Source organism: Drosophila sulfurigaster, chromosome 2R (genome assembly GCF_023558435.1).
Source record: "Drosophila sulfurigaster albostrigata strain 15112-1811.04 chromosome 2R, ASM2355843v2, whole genome shotgun sequence".
In the NCBI taxonomy this organism is placed as follows: domain Eukaryota; kingdom Metazoa; phylum Arthropoda; class Insecta; order Diptera; family Drosophilidae; genus Drosophila; species Drosophila sulfurigaster.
In genome coordinates this window covers 36,513,559-36,533,543 of record NC_084882.1, presented here as the reverse complement: position 1 = coordinate 36,533,543, position 19,985 = coordinate 36,513,559, and the positions used below count along the sequence as shown (strand labels likewise).

The window sequence follows — 19,985 nt, the reverse complement described above, 5'->3', positions numbered from 1 at the left end:
AATTCAAGTACGCACTGGTTTGCGCTCTTTAATTTGTGTTCAGTGTGACCGTGATCATTGTAATAGTTAGTTGTTCACTCTTATTTGAAAGAATAAAGAAGTTACATACATAGGTAGAATCTAACATATTTTGTATACCTACATAATTTTTGCAGGGCATTGAATGCTCTGCATAGCAATTGATCCGCATTCAAAGCCGTAGAAGTGGTATCAAAGTTCTCTCTATTTGGCTGCACCTGTTAATAAATAAATATAAGCAAGCTCATATAAAATAAGTGACAAGGTCACACGCACAGTATACTAACTTTGTCACTATCGATATCAATCGATCGCGACCACACTGTCAGCTGTTTTGAGTGGTCACACCTGCCATCATCTGGCATCAACAGAAATGTTTAGCAATTAAGTGATTTGCTGCTGCCAGGGGCAAAACAAAAATAATGCCCATAAAATACTTCTACTTTTCTTTCGCACCTCGCTTGTTTATTTATAATTATTACAGATTAAAGGTACTTATTTACAGGAACAGTTGCATAAAGTGTCTGCTTGTTTCATCAGGGTTCGTTGGGACTTTCGGGTTGTGCCAGGGATTAGTTGTTCTCGCGCTGCTCCAGTTGTTGTTGTTGCTGCTCATTCTCAAGCATTTTCTGTTTATTTTTCTGCCTAAAGATTTCCTTACTAGCCTCCTTTATGGCCTCGAAGATCTTCGCCTGCGACATTATTTGCTTTTGAACATTCTCCACAGCGGGCTCTGCATTGATGTCAATTAAATCGCTTAGTCCTTCCGAGAGGTATTCATTGTTATACGGTTTTTCTTCGATCTCATTGCGCTTTATCAATGAATATGGTGGATACGAAGGATACGAGGTACGCTTGCGTCCACAGCCTGTTAAAACACACAATTTTATTGACTGTAATACAATTATTACCGAGTCCTTGCATCACCTGTAAATGCATTGCAGAATGGCCGTTTCTCGTATTTCCATTGAATTACTCCACTCAGTTTGTGCTGTTGGATTAAAGAAGCCAAATCAATACTTATACCATTATCCTTAAATGTCCTGGAAGCCGCCGTTTTAAATACTTAATAAAACTGCTTGCAAATGCATGCAATTAAACTTAAATTGCTCATAACTCAAGGACATCCTTACGCAGGATGTTCGGATATGGCTCGCAGAGCTAAACAGTATGCGCTCTAGCGATTGGCATCAAAAAATTATAAAATCCGATAACAAACGTTACCTTGAAATTTTTTGGTCAAAAATCGCTAGAGAACGTGCTAATTTTGGAAAAACCAGGATATCTCGAAAACGGAAAAGACGATTTAAATGTGCTTTGGCCAGATGGTAGCCATTGCTAAGACTGATCGTCTGACACCACATTCGGCAGGATCCTCAAGGACATTTCAGAGTTATGACTAATTATTTCTGCAAGAAAAAGTCCTGTTATCTCAGCAACCAAAAGGATATTCGTCCTTTTGAAAACGTCATTCAATTTTGTTGGATATGCACTATCGGTATGCAAAAGGACATCACTCTAGTCCTTATATTGGCTGAGTTAAGGCTGATTTTTCGATTTTTTTGACAATTTTTCTATGCTACCCCCTTGGAAAAATTTGGCCTACATTTTTGAGTAAAATTCATCAAATTTTTAGATGCCAAACAAGTGATTCACTCTCAGAGGTCTCAAAAAGTTATATTAATTTTAGATTTAGAATGATACAAAGATATATCTAGATATATGTTTAATTTTCATACCTAATCAGCAGTATAATCATTTGATACAAATGCCTCACATACTTTTAGGAGCTGCGTTACAATAGTTTGCATTAATAAAAGTATTATTTAAATGATTGCATACTTTTAGGGATGACAATTGAAGTTCCTATTGCATACCTTTAGGAGTGATTTGAAACACCAAATTTGAGTTTAGTTTTTTATGTGTCACAAATATGGCTTCAACCATAAAAAAATGCATTATTTTATCATAGCATACTTTTGTGTTGTTAGAAAATTGCAAAGCTCTTTCATTCTGTACTTAATGGCGCCAAGCTACATACGTTGCTAAATGCTTTTATCGAATCTTCTACTTTTTAACTCTTTATTCTATATTACCAAAACTTTAAATAAACAAATGTTGTGCACGAAAGTTTGATCTACGTTTAACAAATTATTAAGAGATACATCAGCCCATACATTTCGCGAAATTATTACACTTTTACTCACATTCACTTCGTTGTTTTCGGTCTCTAAGGAGGCATTAGTAGAAAACACACAGATGAAAAGCACAGCCAAGTAAAGGCAAATTTCCAGAGTGCTTCTCATTTTGCTCTACTGTTGATTCGGTTAGAGATGACTGAGATTAGCCGCGTGACGCCTGAACAGTTTAACGCTCAACTGGCAATTGAAAGAAAATCGCGAACGCGGTCCTCGGTCAACAAGTCGGCTACGCAATGTGAGACTTGTTCCTTTCAGGATATGACAGGACTGCCTGCGGTGCAGTGAATGTATTTTGGTTGCCACTTAATAGCGTTTTGTGTTTTTCCCGACCTTACTCATGCCCCGCCCCCTTGACCATTGAGGTTTAGCGTTTAACGTTTGCCCTTGCTTTTGGCTTTACCAAATCTTTAAAACTTTAAGAATAGCTAGACAGAAGAAATACATTCTGAATAGATTTGAAGAATCCCTATCTAGTCAACTTTACTACAAATACCAACTAATTTCGATCAGTGTAAATGCAACGCCGACAAATTCTCGTGAGAGCTGCGAGAAGTCCATCTATTTATAAAGACCCGACACGAAAACCAACTCGCAGACAAGTATATATACGCTATATACGAATACGCGAGTACGATATAATCAGCGGTTCTTGTTCCTAAGTGTGCATTTTCCGAAAGTTTTCTTCACGCTTCCACAGGAATTTTCGGCCAAAACAACTGGCCATTTCGAAACGATTCTCAGTGGATACGGAACACGGACGGCTCCGGGTCGGAATTTAATAAGAATCAATATTACAGCAGACATCAGAGATCTCTGTTAAATAAACAATTAGTGCAATTCGTATAAACAAAAGAGTAGTCGAAATAAAGGCCAAAGCAACAAATAAGTACGAGAGCTAAGAAATATTTGTGGCACGCTTGATATTGGTTTTTATTATCGTTGGATCGTTGAATTTGTTGTTGCGTGTTGCGAATCGGTGTCGAGAGGTGTCGGAGGAATTTCTGTCTCATCTCTACTACATAGTACTAAAATAGCATGTGAGTAATTAAGAATTCTATAACTTATACAATTTCATTGATAAACGACAACCGGAAAGAGTTAAAAAAGACCTAAGATACACTTGTATCTACCAGATATTGTATCTATATAGATATATCTATGGCTGTACCTGTCTGCGCCCATCTGTCACAGATTGCACATTCGAATTCGAGAGTTGTTCGTCTTTTTTTTTTTTGTTTTTCTGTTGTTTTTTGGTTGGTTTTGTTTGCTGGTAAAGTAAAACACTAAAAATACCTCAGCTATTTTCAGTTGTCGTCAGTTTTAGTATCGCATGCGGGTATGACAAGTTTCCAGTCCTGTTTCGGCTTTTCCTTTCACTTGTCGCCCACGTTCGCACACAGATTTCACGCCGACACTTTTGTTTATAATTACCATAAAGCGAAAATCGCAAACACATAAACATTTCAGCAAATGAGTGTCCGCTAATTACAGCGAATAAAGTGAAAAGGTGATCGTAAAATATAATTTGAAACGAGCAATGAAAATTCTCTGCATTTTCTTTCCATTTTCCACCGCGAACACGGAAAAACATGTCGAATGACGCTTGCAGCCAATGCAGAGCATCTTTGTTGTGGCGTCTCGTCGCGTCGCGTCGTCGTCTTTTTTATTTATAAATATGATAATTTATTTTATCTTTTGCTATTTTGTTTTATCCGTTTCGATTCTCTCACTCTGCTATTAATAGACAAAAGATGTCAGAGCCCACGGCCCAACAACAGCAGTCGCAGAATGGCAAGGAGCGTTCCAAATCCACTGAGGAGAAGGAGGTGCCCCGCGAGCCGGCTCTCGTTTGTAAAGACATCAATGTAGGCGTCTCCTTGCTTCTATTCTCTCTCTTTCCCACTCACCATCTTTGCATGTTTGTCGCACAGATTAAGACTGAATTAGAGTGCCTGGTGAAGCTGCTCGATGGCAAGATCTACAAAGAGGAGGAGGTGGCCATGGAGGAGCTGCATCAGTATTTGATCGAGGATGACGGCTCTTGGGCGTTGGGCGACAACTTTCTGGTGTTTGTGCAGCGAGTGCTGCGCGATGTGCAAGCCTTCTCACCGGACACACGTATTCACATGATTCGCACATTGGCCTACGCCGCTCTTAAGGACGATGTGATCATTATTCTGCATCAGGACCGCAGGGATCACACGCTGATGAACTATGCACAGGACATTGACAAGCAGACACCCGAGGAGCAGCAGGCCTGGGCCATGTTCGTAAGTCCGCTTACACACTTCACTTCTAAATAAGCGTTGAGAAAACTCACCTTTCCGACAGACCTGCAATCTCTTCGAAAATGTGGGACCCTCGGAGTGGCTGCTGTACATTTCGGAGTGGGAATACAATGGTCAGACCATCTCGAACATACGCGTCACAACCAAGGTGGCTGTGCACTGCATCCTCTCGAATTGCCCGCAGCTGAAGAACATTGGTTCGATGATCCTCTACAACATTGCGATCAAGGAAGTCAAGACTGTGGTAGGTCAAAGATGCATCCACCAAGCAGCAACTTCTCTTAGCTAACACTCTTGCTCACAGGTGTTCGATGATGTTGCCGTGGAGCTGGCTATGGCCATACTGCAGTTTTTCCAGAGCAGTCCCAATGAGGAACAGATCTTCCGCACACTGAAGGCACTGGCCCGATTCCTCGAGGTATTGACCCATATTCGATTTGACGTCGCATTGACAGCTGTCATCGCATGTCATTTAACACATATTTTCGTTTCGTTTGTTGTCTCAGGTCTCGCCAGACGTGCAGATGATTATTCAAATGATTGGACCGCATCCAAAACAATTCACTGGCAAGAGCGAGCGCGTCGACGAGCTGATAAAGATCATCTCCCGCAAGGTGCCCGCCTAAGAGAGGCGCAGCGAGTGTGCGAGGGAAACATGTAGATATTTAAGAGGATAACAATCATAGGCATACACCATGTAGATCTTTCATTTTTGTAAAGCATTTTCGCTACACAATAAACATACAACTATTCTTTACGGGCTGTTCTCTTCTCTGCCTCACATCATGCTGTCGCCGCAACATAGCTTGAGCAGTGGGAATCCATTGCCGCCGTTGGCACGCAGCTGGAGCCAGTGCTTCTGGTTGGAGACAAACATTTCCGATGGCAGCTGCGTGTCCTGGGCATTCGCATCCTCTGAGAGAGAAAGAGTGACCACCAGGAACTATTTTCAACTGCAGGAGCATTACTCACCTGACTTCTTGTCGAACTTCGGCGACTGTGTGATGGAGATGATGTCCTCCGGCTTCCGCAGCAGAATCTTGCCAACACCTTTGCACATTCTCAGCACTTCGTGATTGCTCAGCTTCTCCAATTGCTGCTCGTCGAGCAGCGTGCAGGCAAGTATCCATTCCCGCACATCGTCAAAGTCGTTGAGCAGACGCAGTGCACCATTGACACTGAAGCGAATGCGCTTTTGGTAAATAAAATCCAGCCACGCCTCGCAGATGAGCTTCAGTATGAGCTTGAGTATGACAATGTCCTTGGTGGCACGTATGCTGGGCAGAAAGATTTCGTCCAGCACATAGCCCACATACAAGCTCTTCTCCTCGTCGTTGTAGACACTTCGTTGCCAGTGGCTGGCAGCTGGGAAGCAGAGCGTAAAATTGGCCAGGCTGAGGATGCGGCAGACCGCCGATAATATCTGAACACATTCGTCGGTAGTTTTCTGGCGAGGCACAAACATAAGTGACAACGAGATGACAATATACAATAGCACGCACCTTGAGCAGATCGATGTTGTTGGTGGACTCGGTGATCAGCTTGGTGCGCAGCGCAACGCACACAAGCATCAGGATGTCGCTCAAATCGGCAGTGAGTTTGGGCAGTTTGAAGGTATTGAAGACACTCAGGCAGAGCTTGACATCGTGTTCCAGTATCTGAAAGAAACGATCCATCTTCCACTCGCAGCATAGCAGCTTTGCTTGCTCGGTGACCCACAATCTCATCGAGTGCACCGAATGATCTGAGAGAAACATAAATCAGCGATGCCCCAAACATATGTAACTCGTCTATTTACCCAGTCTATGGAGAATGGGAATCTGTTCGGCCACCGGCAACAAGCTGGAGTTGTTGTGCGCATCGGTGTTGGAGAAGTACTGATTACTCAGGTTAACCAGGTTCGAGAACACACTGATCCATACAGTGCCTGTGGGAGTGCCATGTTCCTAACAAGTAAGGAATAGACAATACTTTATCGTAGAGGTCATATAGAAGGACAGAAAGGCAGACGGACTTACATTGTTCGGTGCATCGCGATACTGCTCGACAACCTGCTGAACAAGACGACTGGGATTACTGGACGATATGAGGGTCAGGCGAAAGAGCTGATCCCAAATGTTATTGCACATGAATCCAGTAAGGATTTCGCCAATGCCTCGCAGCGTGGAAAATACAGGCTCGGGAATATCTGCAGTGGATTAGAGAATTCTGCAAACTACAAAAATATACTCAAATGCAGTCTCTCACCATTAACATTCTGATGATAAAGCCAACAGCGTATAGAGTCGATGTGGGTGAGATTGTAGCAGGACATAGGCGTGTCAATCCACCAGAGAAGTATGTGGTCTAGTATGATTCCCACATAGGACCACAGCAAACGCAATCCGCGTACAATGTAGGCATTCATGTCCACCTCACCTGCCTTGCGAGTATCTGCGAGGATTCTTGATAAGCGGAGGGATAGAAATCTCTGAAGAACTTACCGAATATGGTTGGACATATTTCCGTGGCCTTGGCTATAAGCTGCGCAATGAAGATGCGCTCTTTCTGGAGAAAGCTCTCAGTGTGCTTACAGCGCAGACTCTGGTGGTCTTGACCCTCAACTCTGGACTCTGCTCCCGCAGATACTCCTGCTCCACTTGTGCTCGGCAGTTGCAGAGCATTGTAATCCTGGGTCGAGTCAGCGTAGGGTTGATAATCTCCAGCGGCAAAGGAAATGTTTAAAGTGCGTAGGATCTCGAGGCTAGAAGAGGTGGACTCATTGTTCTGTTGCTGCTGTTGATGCTCTCGCCAGGCATCCTGCTCACCCATGTTGAATAAGCCAAAGACCAGATCAAGCGCATTCTGTTCCACGCGCGTCTGAGCCACGTACTATGAAGAAATACTCCTCCTCAGTAATGAAGACTTGAGGGAAGTCGAGCAATCAACTTACCTGAAGCACAAAGCCAAAGTCAATGTTTTTGAGGGACATGAGCAGAGCTGGATACATGTTGCTGCACACATTGGCATGCATCTCCTCCTTGCACTTTCCGCTCAGCTTCGGCTCCTTCTCTTCTCCCTCAGGCTGTACCTCCTGCTCCGGCTGCAAAGGATTCTTTGCCTGCTCTTGACCCTGAATAGAGTTCAAGCTTCGGCAGCGATTGTATAGCTGGGTGATGTGGAGAGCCCAGTTGAGCCACATCTCGGACTGCATCGACTTGCGCAGTAGCAGACTCAACTGCAAAAGGAACAACGAAAGCTAAGAAAGTCTAAGTCTTAGAGCAGTCACTCACTGTTCGTTTGAGCACAAAAGTCAGCTGGCAGAAGCGCCTATCGTTGAGCTCCATGATCAAATTGAACTTGCGCATGAGGAGAGCATTGTAGGGACTCCGTTTGATCTTTTTCGACAGCGACTGAAAGTCCGCATTCTTGGTTTCATCCTTGAGGCTCCAGTAAAGTTCCACCACCTGCTCGCACTCCTCCAGAATGGTATCCTACCCGAGAAGGGAACACTTAAGAGATGCCCCAACACACCCTAAACTCAACTCATCGCCACTCGACTCACATGCTCACTGAAGATGGCCGAGTTGACATCGATCACAATCCGCTTGGTAATGCGTCGAAGCTCCAGGCCAAGGTTCCCAATTTCCGCGAACGTGTGCATCGGCTGCGATTTGTTGCGGCAGTACCATTTTGGTGTCGTGCTCATTTTCGGAGTTGCCCCGTCGCGCGAACGCGGCCACCTTGCTCCCCTCTTTCCCTCTCACTCCCGTTCCAGCACGGAACCAATCGCCTGCCCCTTCGTAAATCGCTTTTTTAATTATTGTGTCTCCCAGGCACGCATTCGCCTCGCGTCCTTTTTTCCTGCGTCTGGCCTGGCGTTATCAAATGCAAATTTCGAGATTGTTTAATCGATGACAGGACGCTTCGCCTAGCAACGCACGCATGTTCCACATGTGGCAGCAAGACCTCCAAAAACCAACCGTGCCATCTGCATGTTTAGTCATTTAGCAACATTGACAGACAATCAGGATGCGCTACACGCCACTCGCAAAGTTCCTTAGTGCATCGTCCAATTCGGAGTATTAAAGACAAGACAATTCCTCAAGAATCATACAGAAGTGTAGGGTATCATCAAGTCCTTCTCGTAGCGAATTAAGTAATCACAATAAAGTTACGAATTGTTTCAGTCTGTGGGGCAGATTCAATTTCGAAGTTGAACAGTTGGGAAAGACACTTCGATGAGGAAATACAATAATCACGGCAAGTTTATTGATATATGTACGTGTGTGGCTATAGATAGGTTTGATTTGATTTTATATTAATATATCTCGTGTTTTTGTATTTCTGTATTGTTTTTGTATTAGTTGTAGTTGTTCTTGAATAAACGAGCTGTAAATATTCAACACATTCTGCTTTCCTGCTTGCTTGTTATTCAATTTAATCATTATTCATTATTCGTTATGATCTATGCTTATTCTCTCATCTATACACATCAACATCTGGTTTTGTTTTGCTATCACATTGAATTGTTACATTTATAGTAGTAGTTGCGTTGCGTTGCTTTGCTTGCTGCTCTGCTGCTGCTGCATGTTGCCTGCTTAAAATCTTTAAAACATCATTTAAATTTTATCTCAAACATATAGGTATACATCTGTATCAGTATCCGAGTCTGTCTCTGTATCTGTATTTTGTATTTGTTCTGTGTATCTGTGTGTGCTTGTGGATTGTTGTGTTGTGTTTGTTGTAGTGTCTGTCTGTGTTGGAGGTGGTGTACAAAACTAAATGTTTAACATTTTGCTGAACATTCAACGATCTCTTTCGTTTATACAAATTACATTAAAAATTGCTTGCGCTTTTTGTAACTACACACTAAAGTTTAGTGGCTGTTGCTTAGTTCCTTATTCTCTCTCTCTCTCTCACGTATTTCTCTCAATCGCTTATTCTTCTTCACTTTTTTTTTTGATTTTTTGTTGATTTTTCATTAATTGGTTTAAAATATAGAAATAATATGTGTATACATATAGGTATAATATATATCTGCTTCCTTTCTCTCTCTCGCTCTCTATCTCACTTTCGCGTAGTGTAAAATATATGTAAAACGTATGTTGTATATATATATATATAGATTGATTTTTATATATCTGTGTATATATATGTATAGATTTTGTATGCACTCCTATGCTGTTGCAGTATGTCTATGCTTAGGCCTATGCACGTTTCGCTTAATCCTCTGTAGTAGTAGTTGTAGTTGTGGTAGTTGTAATAGTAGTTGTAGTAGTAGTATTGGTATCCTGCAGCTCTTCAAGAGTTGGAATATCGTCTTGTAGTTTCAGCACTTGCAACCTTGGGTTATAGTGCCCGGCTAAATAATATGTATCATTGTTATCGTATATGGTTTGATATTGCTTCGAGTCGGCTCCAAACTTGTCCACGTAGCTGACAAACTGCAGCACCTCGCAACGATGCGAGATTGTCTGCACATCGTTCTCATCCTCGTGCGGCGACTCGAACAGAGCACCCTGAAAGCGAAATAAATACTCATTAGTGTCTAGCGATTATGTGTGTTGTTGAATCGCACTCACCGGATATTTAAGGCTTGGACAGCCTGTGGTCTCTTCCGGATGATAGAACCACGCCACGCGCACCACTCGGTTGCCGGCTGTGGTCTCCCACATGGACTCGATACGCCCAATGTAGGGTCGATCCGGTCTACCCGTCGATAGAAATACTGCACAGTCCCCGACCTAGACAGCGATCAACAATTAGTTGAATATTCTATTGAAAGTGGAGTGAGGCTGTTGCTTACCGTTATAGTCTCCTTGCCCCTTTTGATTGTTTTGTAAAATTGCTTTCTGGCACGCCCCTTGACGCCCGCCTTGCGGTAGGCGGTTCCAAACCAACCCCATAACTGCCGCTCCGGCAGAAAGGCGGCAATCTTGCTGCTGCCTTTGGAGTTATTGTGCTCCACCAGATCGTCGCCCTTGACCTGCAACACCGAAAGTCGATTAGTGATTAAAACTTTTCATTTTAGATACAATTCTTACCTCATCGGACACCTCGGACATTAAGTTCGACGTCGTCTCCTCCTCCATGTCCAATTGTTCCGCCTTTACCTTGACCTCCACTTTCACGCGTTGCGCAGTCGCCAAGGCAGCTGAGTGTTCTTCAACTGCTGGCAACTCTGACTGTGTCGTCGTCATGTATTCCTGAGCCATTGGCGGCTCAGCCTCTTCGCTGGCATTCTTTCGATGATGCTTCTTATGCTTCTTGCGCTTCTTGTGCTTATGATGCTTGCGACCGCCGTCATCCAGGCAGCTGCCTTCACCAGGTGCGGCCACCTCGCTCTCACCATGCTCTCCATGTTCATGCTGGAAGCCATTCGACTCCGTCGACTGGCCAATTCCATTCTGTGCCTTCGTCAGCTTCTTCATGCTCTTCTTGAGGCGCTTCTTCTCGCTGCGTTGCGTGAACAACTCCATGGTAGCTGCCAACGATGTGGTGTTATCGCTGCTCATGCTGAAGCCATGATGGCTGTGCCCATCCTCTGCGCCCAGTGCAGTCGTCTGCTCCGATGCGCTGCCTGCTCCACTGTCGCCACTGCGCAGCGCTCCGCGCTTCTGCTTGCCTACAGAGTAAAGGGGATTATCGTTGTACTCTGCACCGTGGTCGAGATCGTGGTCGCGATCGTGATCGTGGAATCGGGACGGGAACAAGGCGTAAACGAATCGGGGCATAAGGGAAGAGGAAAACGAAAAAAGACAACAATAGTAAATAAAGAGTTGACGCACACAGAAAAACACAGAGAGACAAGTCGCAAGATAGGACAGAGAGTTGGCAATCGCAACTCTGGGATCTGGCTAGCGCACCTGCAATCGGATAGTTGCTGAGGAGGAGGCGAATGTTCTTCAAGCGGATCCTGCCGCTGTCGCCGTCATCAAACTCCACGCTGACAAAGTCCTGCGGCGGCGTCGTTGTTACCGTTATTGGAGGCGCATCCTCGGCAGCTTCCGACTCAATGGCTCGGCCTGGATAGAGACAACGGTACTGCTGACTCCAGTAAGCGCACAATCTCGTGCCCACTGGCACACTCTCCACACTCTTTGGCTCCACCTCGAGTATCTGCAACAGGATGATTACAATTAGAATTACCGATTTAGAAGACTCTAGTGTCTGCGACTCACCGTATCCTTGAGTATATCCTCGCGTGACATCACATGCGACTTGTTGCCACGCTCACCGTCCAAAGTGATTGAGTAGACGTCAGGCGGACGGAGCGGCTTCATCACACCCGCATAGAACAGACCGCCCATGTCGGTGAGCACTCGCGTCTCATCCCGATACAGATGCTCGCTGGTCAGCTGCAGCTCGGCATCCGCGGCACTCAAGCGTCGCTTTGCTTCTGTGGCAAGCTGCGCATCGGCCACGCTGGCTTTCAGTTTGCGCTCCTTGCGAGCCGCCGACTTGGAGGAGTGTGTTGAGTACGACGCGTGCTTATGCGAGGAGCTGGAAGAACTGGAGGAGGTAATTGGTGCAGCGGCGACGACGGCGACGGCTGCGTCCAGAGCACTCGGCTCTAGTCGCACGAACGACGACGACGTCGTGGTGCTTGGCGAGCTGTTGCTGTTCGGCAAGGTACTTGACTCCGCCTGAGGCTGCGACTGCGGCGGCGGTGGTGGAAACGAGTGCGTCTGCGACTGTGTTTTGTCTGGGAATCGCAGGAAACTCGACGCTTGCAGATTGCCGCTCGAGAACTTGGGGAACTTGTAATCCCTCAACGGCGATGAGGTGCTGCAAGGAGAAAATAAAGAGTTGCAGCTGCTGTTCTAATCACTTGAAAGGTGTCTTGACTTACCCTAGAACATTGGACAGCGTCGAACTGAGCGTCAGCTGCGGCTGCTGCAGAGGCATCGACTGTTGCTGCTGTTGATGTTGCTGCTGCTGCAGTAGCTGAAACTGCTTGGAGCACTTCTTCTTTTTCTTGTGCTTGGAGATCTCCTCGAGCTTCTGCTTCTTCTTGCGATACTTGCGTGACATGTCCGCCAGTCGCATGCGCATGCTGTTGTCCATGATGTTGAACACCTCCTGGCCAAAGCGCTGCGCATAACTGGGATCCATCGCATGCAGCGCACTCCGCAGCTCTGACTGCAACTCCTCATCCTGCAGATCCGGCTCCTGTTGCAGCTGTTGTTGCTGCTGCTGCAGCTGCAACTGCTGCTGCTGCCGACTCATGCTGTGGCGTCGCTTCTTCTTGCTCTTCTTGCTGCAGCGCGAGGACTTGCGACTCTGACAGTCGCCAGCGACCGACGAGCTAGACTTGGAATGTTTGTGCTTCTTGCGCTTCACGGGCGTTCCTTCGCCCCCAACAGCGCCTGCTGCTGCTCCACTGGACGTGCTTGGCAACTCAATGCCCTGCATTGAGGGAAACGACGATGGGGAGCTCAACAACAACTGTTGCGGCGTCGTCGTCGCCGTCATGGCTGGCGGTGAGTTGCACGCTTCATTGGGCGGTGTGTCCACTCGCGGATGGTGAGGTGAGGGTGTCCGAGAAGTGGGCGTGGCAAAGAGGCTGCTGCCCTGCACCACCTCCTCCTGGATGCGTTGCTCAGCCAAGGCACAGAGCAGCTTCAAGCCGCCCAGCGGCTCAGGCTGCGCTGCCTCCACCTCCACATCCATCATCGGCTGCATCGCCGACGTCGGCGTCGCCTCCAGAAGCGTGGGAGGTTCTGGCAGCGGCAATGGCGGCACCAGGGCCTCGCAATGTTCCATCGGCTCCTGCTTAACGCGCAGTAGCGGCGTGCTGTTCGTGCTGATGTTTGAAAGCAGCACCAGGCCGGTCAGATCCTCAGGAGCCGTCTGTTGCTGCTGCTGTTGTGGTTGTTGTTGTTGCTGTTCTTGGGGTTGTGTAGGGGGAGCAGCTGCCTCGATCTGGCCGCTGCTGGCTGCTGCACTGGCACTAAAGATGTCACTGGGACTCGTTTGGGTATGGCACTCGTTCGGTTGATTGGCATTGGAGATGGCATTGGCTTGGGTTTGGATATGGGCATGGGATTCACTGGGTTTCGTCAGCTCCAGCGGCAGCTGTGATTCGTGCGCCTCCTGCGTCGCTTTCAGCGGACAGGAAGAGTTCTCATCCTCACTGCACACGGGCGTATCCGTCTGGATGTTCACGTCCTGCATCTGTGGCAGCAGCATTGCGGTGCCCAGCCGCGGCGGCGTCTGCGGCGTCAACGGCGCATGCAACTTAAAGTTCAGCGCCGTCTCGTCGCAGGGCGTGGCTGCGTCGCCCACAATCCCAGTGCCTGCACCAGCTGCCGCGCCATGCATGGACAGATTGAGCAGGGCAGGTGTGCCGGGAGCGCTGGGCGCCGTCTGGAAGAGTATTTGGTGCGGCGCCGTCGCCACCTGCTGCCCCAGCTGCGAGGCTGTGGGCTCCATGGTGGCCGAGGTGGGCGGCGTGGGCAGACGCATCAGGTTGAGCGCTTGCTGCTCATTATCACGGGTCGAGGCCTCCGCCAGGGGCAGCGGCAAAGGGAGCGGCAAGGGTAGCTGCAATGGCAAAGGCTGCGCCACCGAGTAATCCTCCAGCTTGAGCGCAGTGGGCGGCAACAGCAACGAGTTCATGGGCAGCGGCTTCGGCGTCACCGCGGGCGGCTGAGCGGGCAGACTGAGGAACCGTGAGCTGCTGCTGCTGGTGCTCTGGAGACTGCTGAGGCTGCTGCAGCTGCTGCTGCTGAGGCTGCTTGTGCTGCTAGTGACTCCAGCACTCAGATTGATGGTGGAGTTGGTCGTTGTGGTGCTGCTGCTCTGCTGCTGATTGGCTGAGGCGGTGGCGGTGGCCGCTGCGGCCAGGTACAGCTGCAGCGTGGAGGCATATGAAGGCGTGGCGCCCAACGTGGAGTGGGCGCCCATCGACGGGAAGATAAAGTTGGGTGCGGTTGGCTGCAGTGCAGCAGCTGCCGCGGCTGCTGCCGCCGCCGGGTTGCCGCCTGTCGTTGCCTGAGGTATGTAGGCCGATGGCCAGACGAAGGCTGCCGCCGCCGCCGCCTGTTGGAACGGATCTGTGGGCGTTAAGAGGGGAAAATTTGATATGCCTGCTGTGCATAGTCGAGTTTCGAGTTCGGTTTCGATTCGAGATTGGAGTGGTTTCAGTATAGTTTATGGATTTTTGGAGGGAGGGAAGAAAAGCGGAGTTATAAAAGCATGAATTAGTTTTGTTTCCAAATCAAGTTAACTTAGCTAGGATACGAGTACGATACGAATACGATGAATACAATGAATACAAGCATTAGTAATGAGCGTGTGTACTTGATAGATGACTGTAGATGTGTGTTTGAGTGCCGGTTTCTCATGTTCAAGTTAAAGTGTCAGTTAGTCATAGTATATATCAATTTATAGTGCAGATAAAAGCAACTGTTCCTGTTATCTTTTCGCACTCGAAACACTTCTTATGCTTTCTAGTTAGATGACAGCAGTTTACTACCTATTCTACTTTATCTTATTATCGAGAGAATACATTTTATACTGCAAGCCAACCTTTGGAATATCGGGAATGCTAACTTGAGGTCGAGAAACCGGCTCAAAGTGTTAATACAACAATTACGATTAGCGGAGGAGAATTATCAATGGCATCGATAACTCTCCAGCTGAATATACGCTTATGTTACGAGTAGATGATGGAGACAGGACTTACCAAGCGCTGCTGGAGTTGCAGGGGAGCAGCACAACCTGGCCGCGACTGGAATCGCGTGAGTATTGCAAGCCCACCGTGGCGGGCGACATGGAAATCACTGATTCAATGGGCAATGCATCTACAAACAAAGCCAACGAAATCAACATGTACAATAAATAAATAAATAAAGTAATCGAAATCGAAATCGAATTAAAGAGGGAAACGTGCGTAGAGTGCACACAGGTGTTTTTTGGGGGATCTAACTGGAAGCAGAAGAGCAAGTAGCAGAAGAGGGAAAATGGAGTTACACTCACTTGGATACTGCCAGAAGGTTGATGGTGCCCGATTAATGCCCGCCGCACTCAGCGCCAACTCCTCAGCTGTGGCGGTTCCTGTGGTCATCAGATCGCCGTTGCCCGTGAAATACAGATTGCCGCAACTGGTGGCACCTGCAACAGTATTCAGGAATTTAGAGTATATTCTATAAATATGTTATTCCCTAGTTGCTAATCGCTGCTGCTACTGAGTGCAAGTCTTGCTACTTTACAACTCGACGTTCAATTATTTAATAAACTTTTTGTTTTACACCACAGGCAGCAATCCATTCAGCTCACCTCTGTGTGTGTGTGTGTGTGTGTGTGTGCTTGTCTTTTGTAAGGGAGAGTGCGAGAGAGAAAGAGAGAGCTGTGTGTATACGTAAAATATTGCAATGTCCTTGAACTATGCATTTGGCGACCCCAACTCAAACCCCAACCCCAGCCCTGTCATGACTCTGAGTCTTGCTGCCTACCTCCTGCCATAATCCGACCCACCGGGCGAACCACCCTTAGTCAGTAGTCAGTGGCAGGATAATTTTGCAGAAATTCGATTAAAGCGCACACACAGCGCACTAATTGCATTACATTATGGGACTATTAAGAACCTCAGATTGATGTACAACAAACGCCCCCGTCGAAGGACGCGCTACAGAATGCAATTAGCGTTCCACTTTTTGGGATAACTAACCATCAGGATATACAGAAATACACCCGGACGCACAGTCACACTCGCATCGCACTTAGCGAGTGTGGCATAAAAATAGAATACGAATACGCACAGCAGTCAATGGGAGGGCGTCACTGCCATATGTTCACATACCCAAGCCAAACTAATCCAAACCCGTGTCCAATCCCAAACCACTTACGCGTGTCATATTGCTTAGCCTCGCTTTTGCTCTCGCTCCTGCTGTTTCGGCTTCTGCTTCTGTCGCTGGCTAGACGACGAAGCATCCCTTTCGAGCAACTAACCCTCTGGCTAGAGCTAGACAGAACCACAATTTCCAATCTCCGCCTCAGCCTAAGCAGCTGTCCTTGTGCTCACCTCACCTCATCAGCCAGCACTTCCGCAAGAAGGAACCAGAACATGAAGGATACAAACTACCGTCAAAAGTGTTCGACTTTAAGATACCCGCTATCGCTTTAGACTATATATATATCTATATAACATTGCAGTCAAAAGCTCAGTTAAGAAAAGTGTCTGCTCTGATCAATTTTCACTATAGCCGAAAACCCTTGGTTAAATGTTGAATTGTAATTACGCTACAACTGCCTAGAAATAGCAATTATAAAACAGTTAATCTAACACTCTCGATCTGAAATTCGGAGTCAATTAAAACGTACAACACATGGCTGAATTTTTATCGTTTGATTATATATGAAGTCGAAGATACCGTAAATAACAAACATACATACATATCCTGGTAGTCAGTAAGTGATAATACTTCTCTACCCTTTGGGTAGCGGGTATAACGACAACGCCAACACACCACCTCAGGGCAAGGAGTCAAAGTTACGCTCCCACGCTCTTGGATAAAGTCAGTCAAGCGACCAGCAAAAAAAATCAACCACACTTCCTGTGCGTAATCCATCTTTTGATTTGCCAACTCATAAGTGCGACGCACAAGATACTCTGTACAAAATTCAATTACTATTCAGCAGAATCCCAATTGCGCTAGCCTTCATCTTTCACCTGCACCCAACCCTTAGTTTAACGTTTCAATCTTCTGTGGCACAAGTCAGGCTGTCACAACATTCACATCATATGATTTTTGCCCTGTCAAATCCCTAAAGGGGGTGTTTACAGCCCTTCTAAACGCCGCACTCTTCACTACCGACCAAAACACACCCCTAACTAACTGATGGAATTCTTTCATATCGCCGAAATCCTATTATAGCAATAAACCGAACTGGCGTCCAGCTTTGCACAATTTTAACGATAACGGTTGCTGTCTCGGGGGACTCACGACAAAGATGGAGAATGGAAACAGAGAATGAGAATGAGCCACGTTGATTAAGCCAAACAAACAATCATTAGAAAACCCAAATCTGCGCTCTCAAATTCAATTAGATGCGAGCTGCCCGGTCTAGAATAATAAATTCTAGCTGAAAGCACCAATTACATCTCTTTTGGCACAATTTGGAGCAATAACAACATATGCAAGAAGATATGAGATCTCTTGATTTAAGGGATGCTGCATATCATAGCAATCGATCCATATTTTGTGTACATAAATATATGTAAACAGCATTTTATAGACTAAGCGAACAATTATTTCCCGCAGCTTCATCTGTAATTTCAGATCTCAGATAATTTCTAGACAATCTTTGCAGCCTCCTAGCTTCTAATATTATGTCTGTGCTCTAATGTTCATTCAGTCAGTCTTGATTAAGATTGTGAATCCACTTTTGGGGTTGCACTAAATTGCCAGCATTTCGTGCACTGATGAGTCATGCCTCACTCTCCACACTCCTCTTGCAATAAGCAAAACCATTGATCTGTTAACAAGTGTCATCCCCCTCGTGGTGCAGTCAAAAGAAGCATCAAAGGCATTTCCTTTAATCAGAGAGGAGTTTGCTTACCCAGATCAGTGACGCGTATCCCGAAGCAATTCATGTCCTTATTTAGTGGCTGCTGCAAGGGCAGCGTGGCTCCACTGTTGACCATGCCGCTGGAAGCCTCCTGCGGTCGTTTCCGTGCCACAGCAATGCCAATGGGCACCGAGTTGTCTGTTGGGATTGGGTTGAGAATGAAACAAATTAGCATCGTAATTGAAGCGAAGCTCTGGCAAAACTCACTTGTGCTTGTTGTGGACTTCTCCAGGTCGGCTACCTTGGGTGAGGAGGCTTCAATCTTGACCAGCGTGGTAAGCGTTGATGCCGACATCGTTTTGGAAGTAGCCGAAGCCGTTACCGACGACGAAGTAACGCTGCCCAGGCCAAGCGAAGTGGATGCCGTCTGCAGCTGGTGATGATGATGTTGTTGATGCTGCTGCTGTTGGTGCTGCTGGGGCTGATGGCAATTATTGGAGCTAATCTCAGACACCTGACAGGGCTCCCGTTTGATCTGCACAAACGTATACGAGGAGTTCGTTTGCTGGTGATGATGATGCTGCTGCAACGGCAAAGGCAACGGCAGCGGTGCCGTCGCTCCAGCTGCAGCTGCAGCAGCTGCACTCATATACTGGGCATGGCTGGGCATGGCAGCGAACTGCTCCAGATGCAAATGCGGGTGCGTGGCCACTCCAGCTCCACCTGCAGCCCCAAGTCCCGCTGCTGGCGTCGTCGTGGAGGGCACTAGAAATGTGGCAGCCGAGGAACTCAAGACATCAGCGCTGCTGTTTGTTACATTTGTTGCATTGAATGTGGCCATTTGTTGACGTTATTACCGTTGTTGTTACTATTATTATTACGCTTGTTGCTCTGTTGTTGTTGTGGGTGTAGGGATCAAGACTCTAGCTTAACTCTACAAGTCTAGCAAAGTCCCCGGGGACTGCGACGATGACTTGCTGCGGCGCATATGCTTCACACATACATATATAAGTATATTTCATATATATGTACACTCTACTAAACATCTATTATCTTCTGCGGCACGCACACACACACACACACACGTTCGCACACTCGCACACAGTCTACATTTTTACGTGTTTCGTTTTGCCAACTCTTTGGTGCAACACATTTAGCGGGCGTTTGTTTGCATATTGTCAACTCTTTTATGATTTTGATTATAAATAAATGACATAATCCACGCGCGACGTACGTATGCAACTTGCAATATCTACAAACACACACACATACATGCATATACGAATGTATGTACAAACTGGACCCGTGCTAGGTTCACTACAACGGCGGTGGCGGCGATGGCGACGACAGAGGTGCGAAGGTGGAGGCAACCGATCCCCACCACAAACGCAAGCGATTCAACGTTGTGTATGTGTGGCGCGTCCTCAACCAAGAATTTCGCACTGCGATCCCACCTACTAAAATGGCACGCACTTAACCGCGCGTTTTTTTTTGCGAATTAGTAATCCCTGGAAAAAAGTCCACGGGAGACAAAAAAAGCAACTTTTCAAGTTTTCACTGTTTGGCAAGTGACCAGGGTGACCGCAAGTGCAATTTGTAAATATACTTTTTAAAGTCGAAAAATTAATACCAAAATATACCACTCTCGAAATTCTAGTTTGGCTACACTTTGCCTGAGTTCGAAAAATGCGTATAGAAAGGCGCCACTTTTTAAATTATTTGTCGATTCGCAGTTTTTATGTCACAAAAAAAAATTGTGCACAACACCATAGTAAATGGTCCCTTTTAAGATAATCATATTCGCCACAACAAACGTAAAAGCGACAGAATTGCTTTTAATTTCGACATATTTTTATTTTTTATCCGATACTTTCAGCTGAACGATAGATGTATAACAGTCGGAACTGGTGGAGTGTCATACATTTATCGATGGCAATCGTCGATAAGGTATCGCTTAGAGTTGCCCGCGTTTAGCTAATTT

General features: G+C 46.5%; 4 protein-coding genes across 4 annotated transcripts; 1 reads left to right on the top strand and 3 right to left on the bottom strand.

Moving 5' to 3' along the window:
• Positions 1 to 465: 465 nt before the first annotated feature.
• LOC133838507 (cardioactive peptide) lies at positions 466 to 2,807 on the bottom strand. The gene is made up of 3 exons (XM_062269633.1): positions 2,226 to 2,807; positions 946 to 1,009; positions 466 to 886 (listed from the first exon to the last, which is right to left on the bottom strand). The coding sequence occupies exons 1-3, from the start codon at positions 2,322 to 2,324 to the stop codon at positions 591 to 593; spliced, it is 459 nt and encodes a 152-aa protein (XP_062125617.1). The 5' UTR covers positions 2,325 to 2,807; the 3' UTR covers positions 466 to 590.
• Positions 2,808 to 3,969: 1,162 nt separating this feature from the next.
• LOC133838504 (uncharacterized) lies at positions 3,970 to 5,264 on the top strand. Its single transcript, XM_062269628.1, has 5 exons — positions 3,970 to 4,084; positions 4,151 to 4,489; positions 4,551 to 4,751; positions 4,812 to 4,925; positions 5,014 to 5,264. The coding sequence occupies exons 1-5, from the start codon at positions 3,971 to 3,973 to the stop codon at positions 5,131 to 5,133; spliced, it is 888 nt and encodes a 295-aa protein (XP_062125612.1). The 5' UTR covers position 3,970; the 3' UTR covers positions 5,134 to 5,264.
• LOC133838498 (uncharacterized) lies at positions 4,310 to 8,626 on the bottom strand. The gene is made up of 10 exons (XM_062269621.1): positions 8,052 to 8,626; positions 7,780 to 7,980; positions 7,440 to 7,724; positions 6,991 to 7,378; positions 6,755 to 6,940; positions 6,526 to 6,695; positions 6,306 to 6,453; positions 6,010 to 6,251; positions 5,480 to 5,954; positions 4,310 to 5,422 (listed from the first exon to the last, which is right to left on the bottom strand). Exons 1-10 carry the CDS (start codon positions 8,193 to 8,195, stop codon positions 5,286 to 5,288), a joined length of 2,376 nt encoding a protein of 791 aa, XP_062125605.1. The 5' UTR covers positions 8,196 to 8,626; the 3' UTR covers positions 4,310 to 5,285.
• Positions 8,627 to 8,727: 101 nt separating this feature from the next.
• Positions 8,728 to 19,578, bottom strand: LOC133838495 (protein winged eye). Its single transcript, XM_062269617.1, is given in 12 exon segments — positions 8,728 to 10,008; positions 10,072 to 10,233; positions 10,296 to 10,475; positions 10,534 to 11,144; positions 11,356 to 11,608; positions 11,671 to 12,277; positions 12,342 to 14,547; positions 15,180 to 15,201; positions 15,203 to 15,297; positions 15,473 to 15,607; positions 18,056 to 18,202; positions 18,272 to 19,578. Coding segments are annotated over 12 exon segments (5,289 nt in total). The 5' UTR covers positions 18,846 to 19,578; the 3' UTR covers positions 8,728 to 9,711.
• Between the last annotated feature and the right edge of the window lie 407 nt (positions 19,579 to 19,985).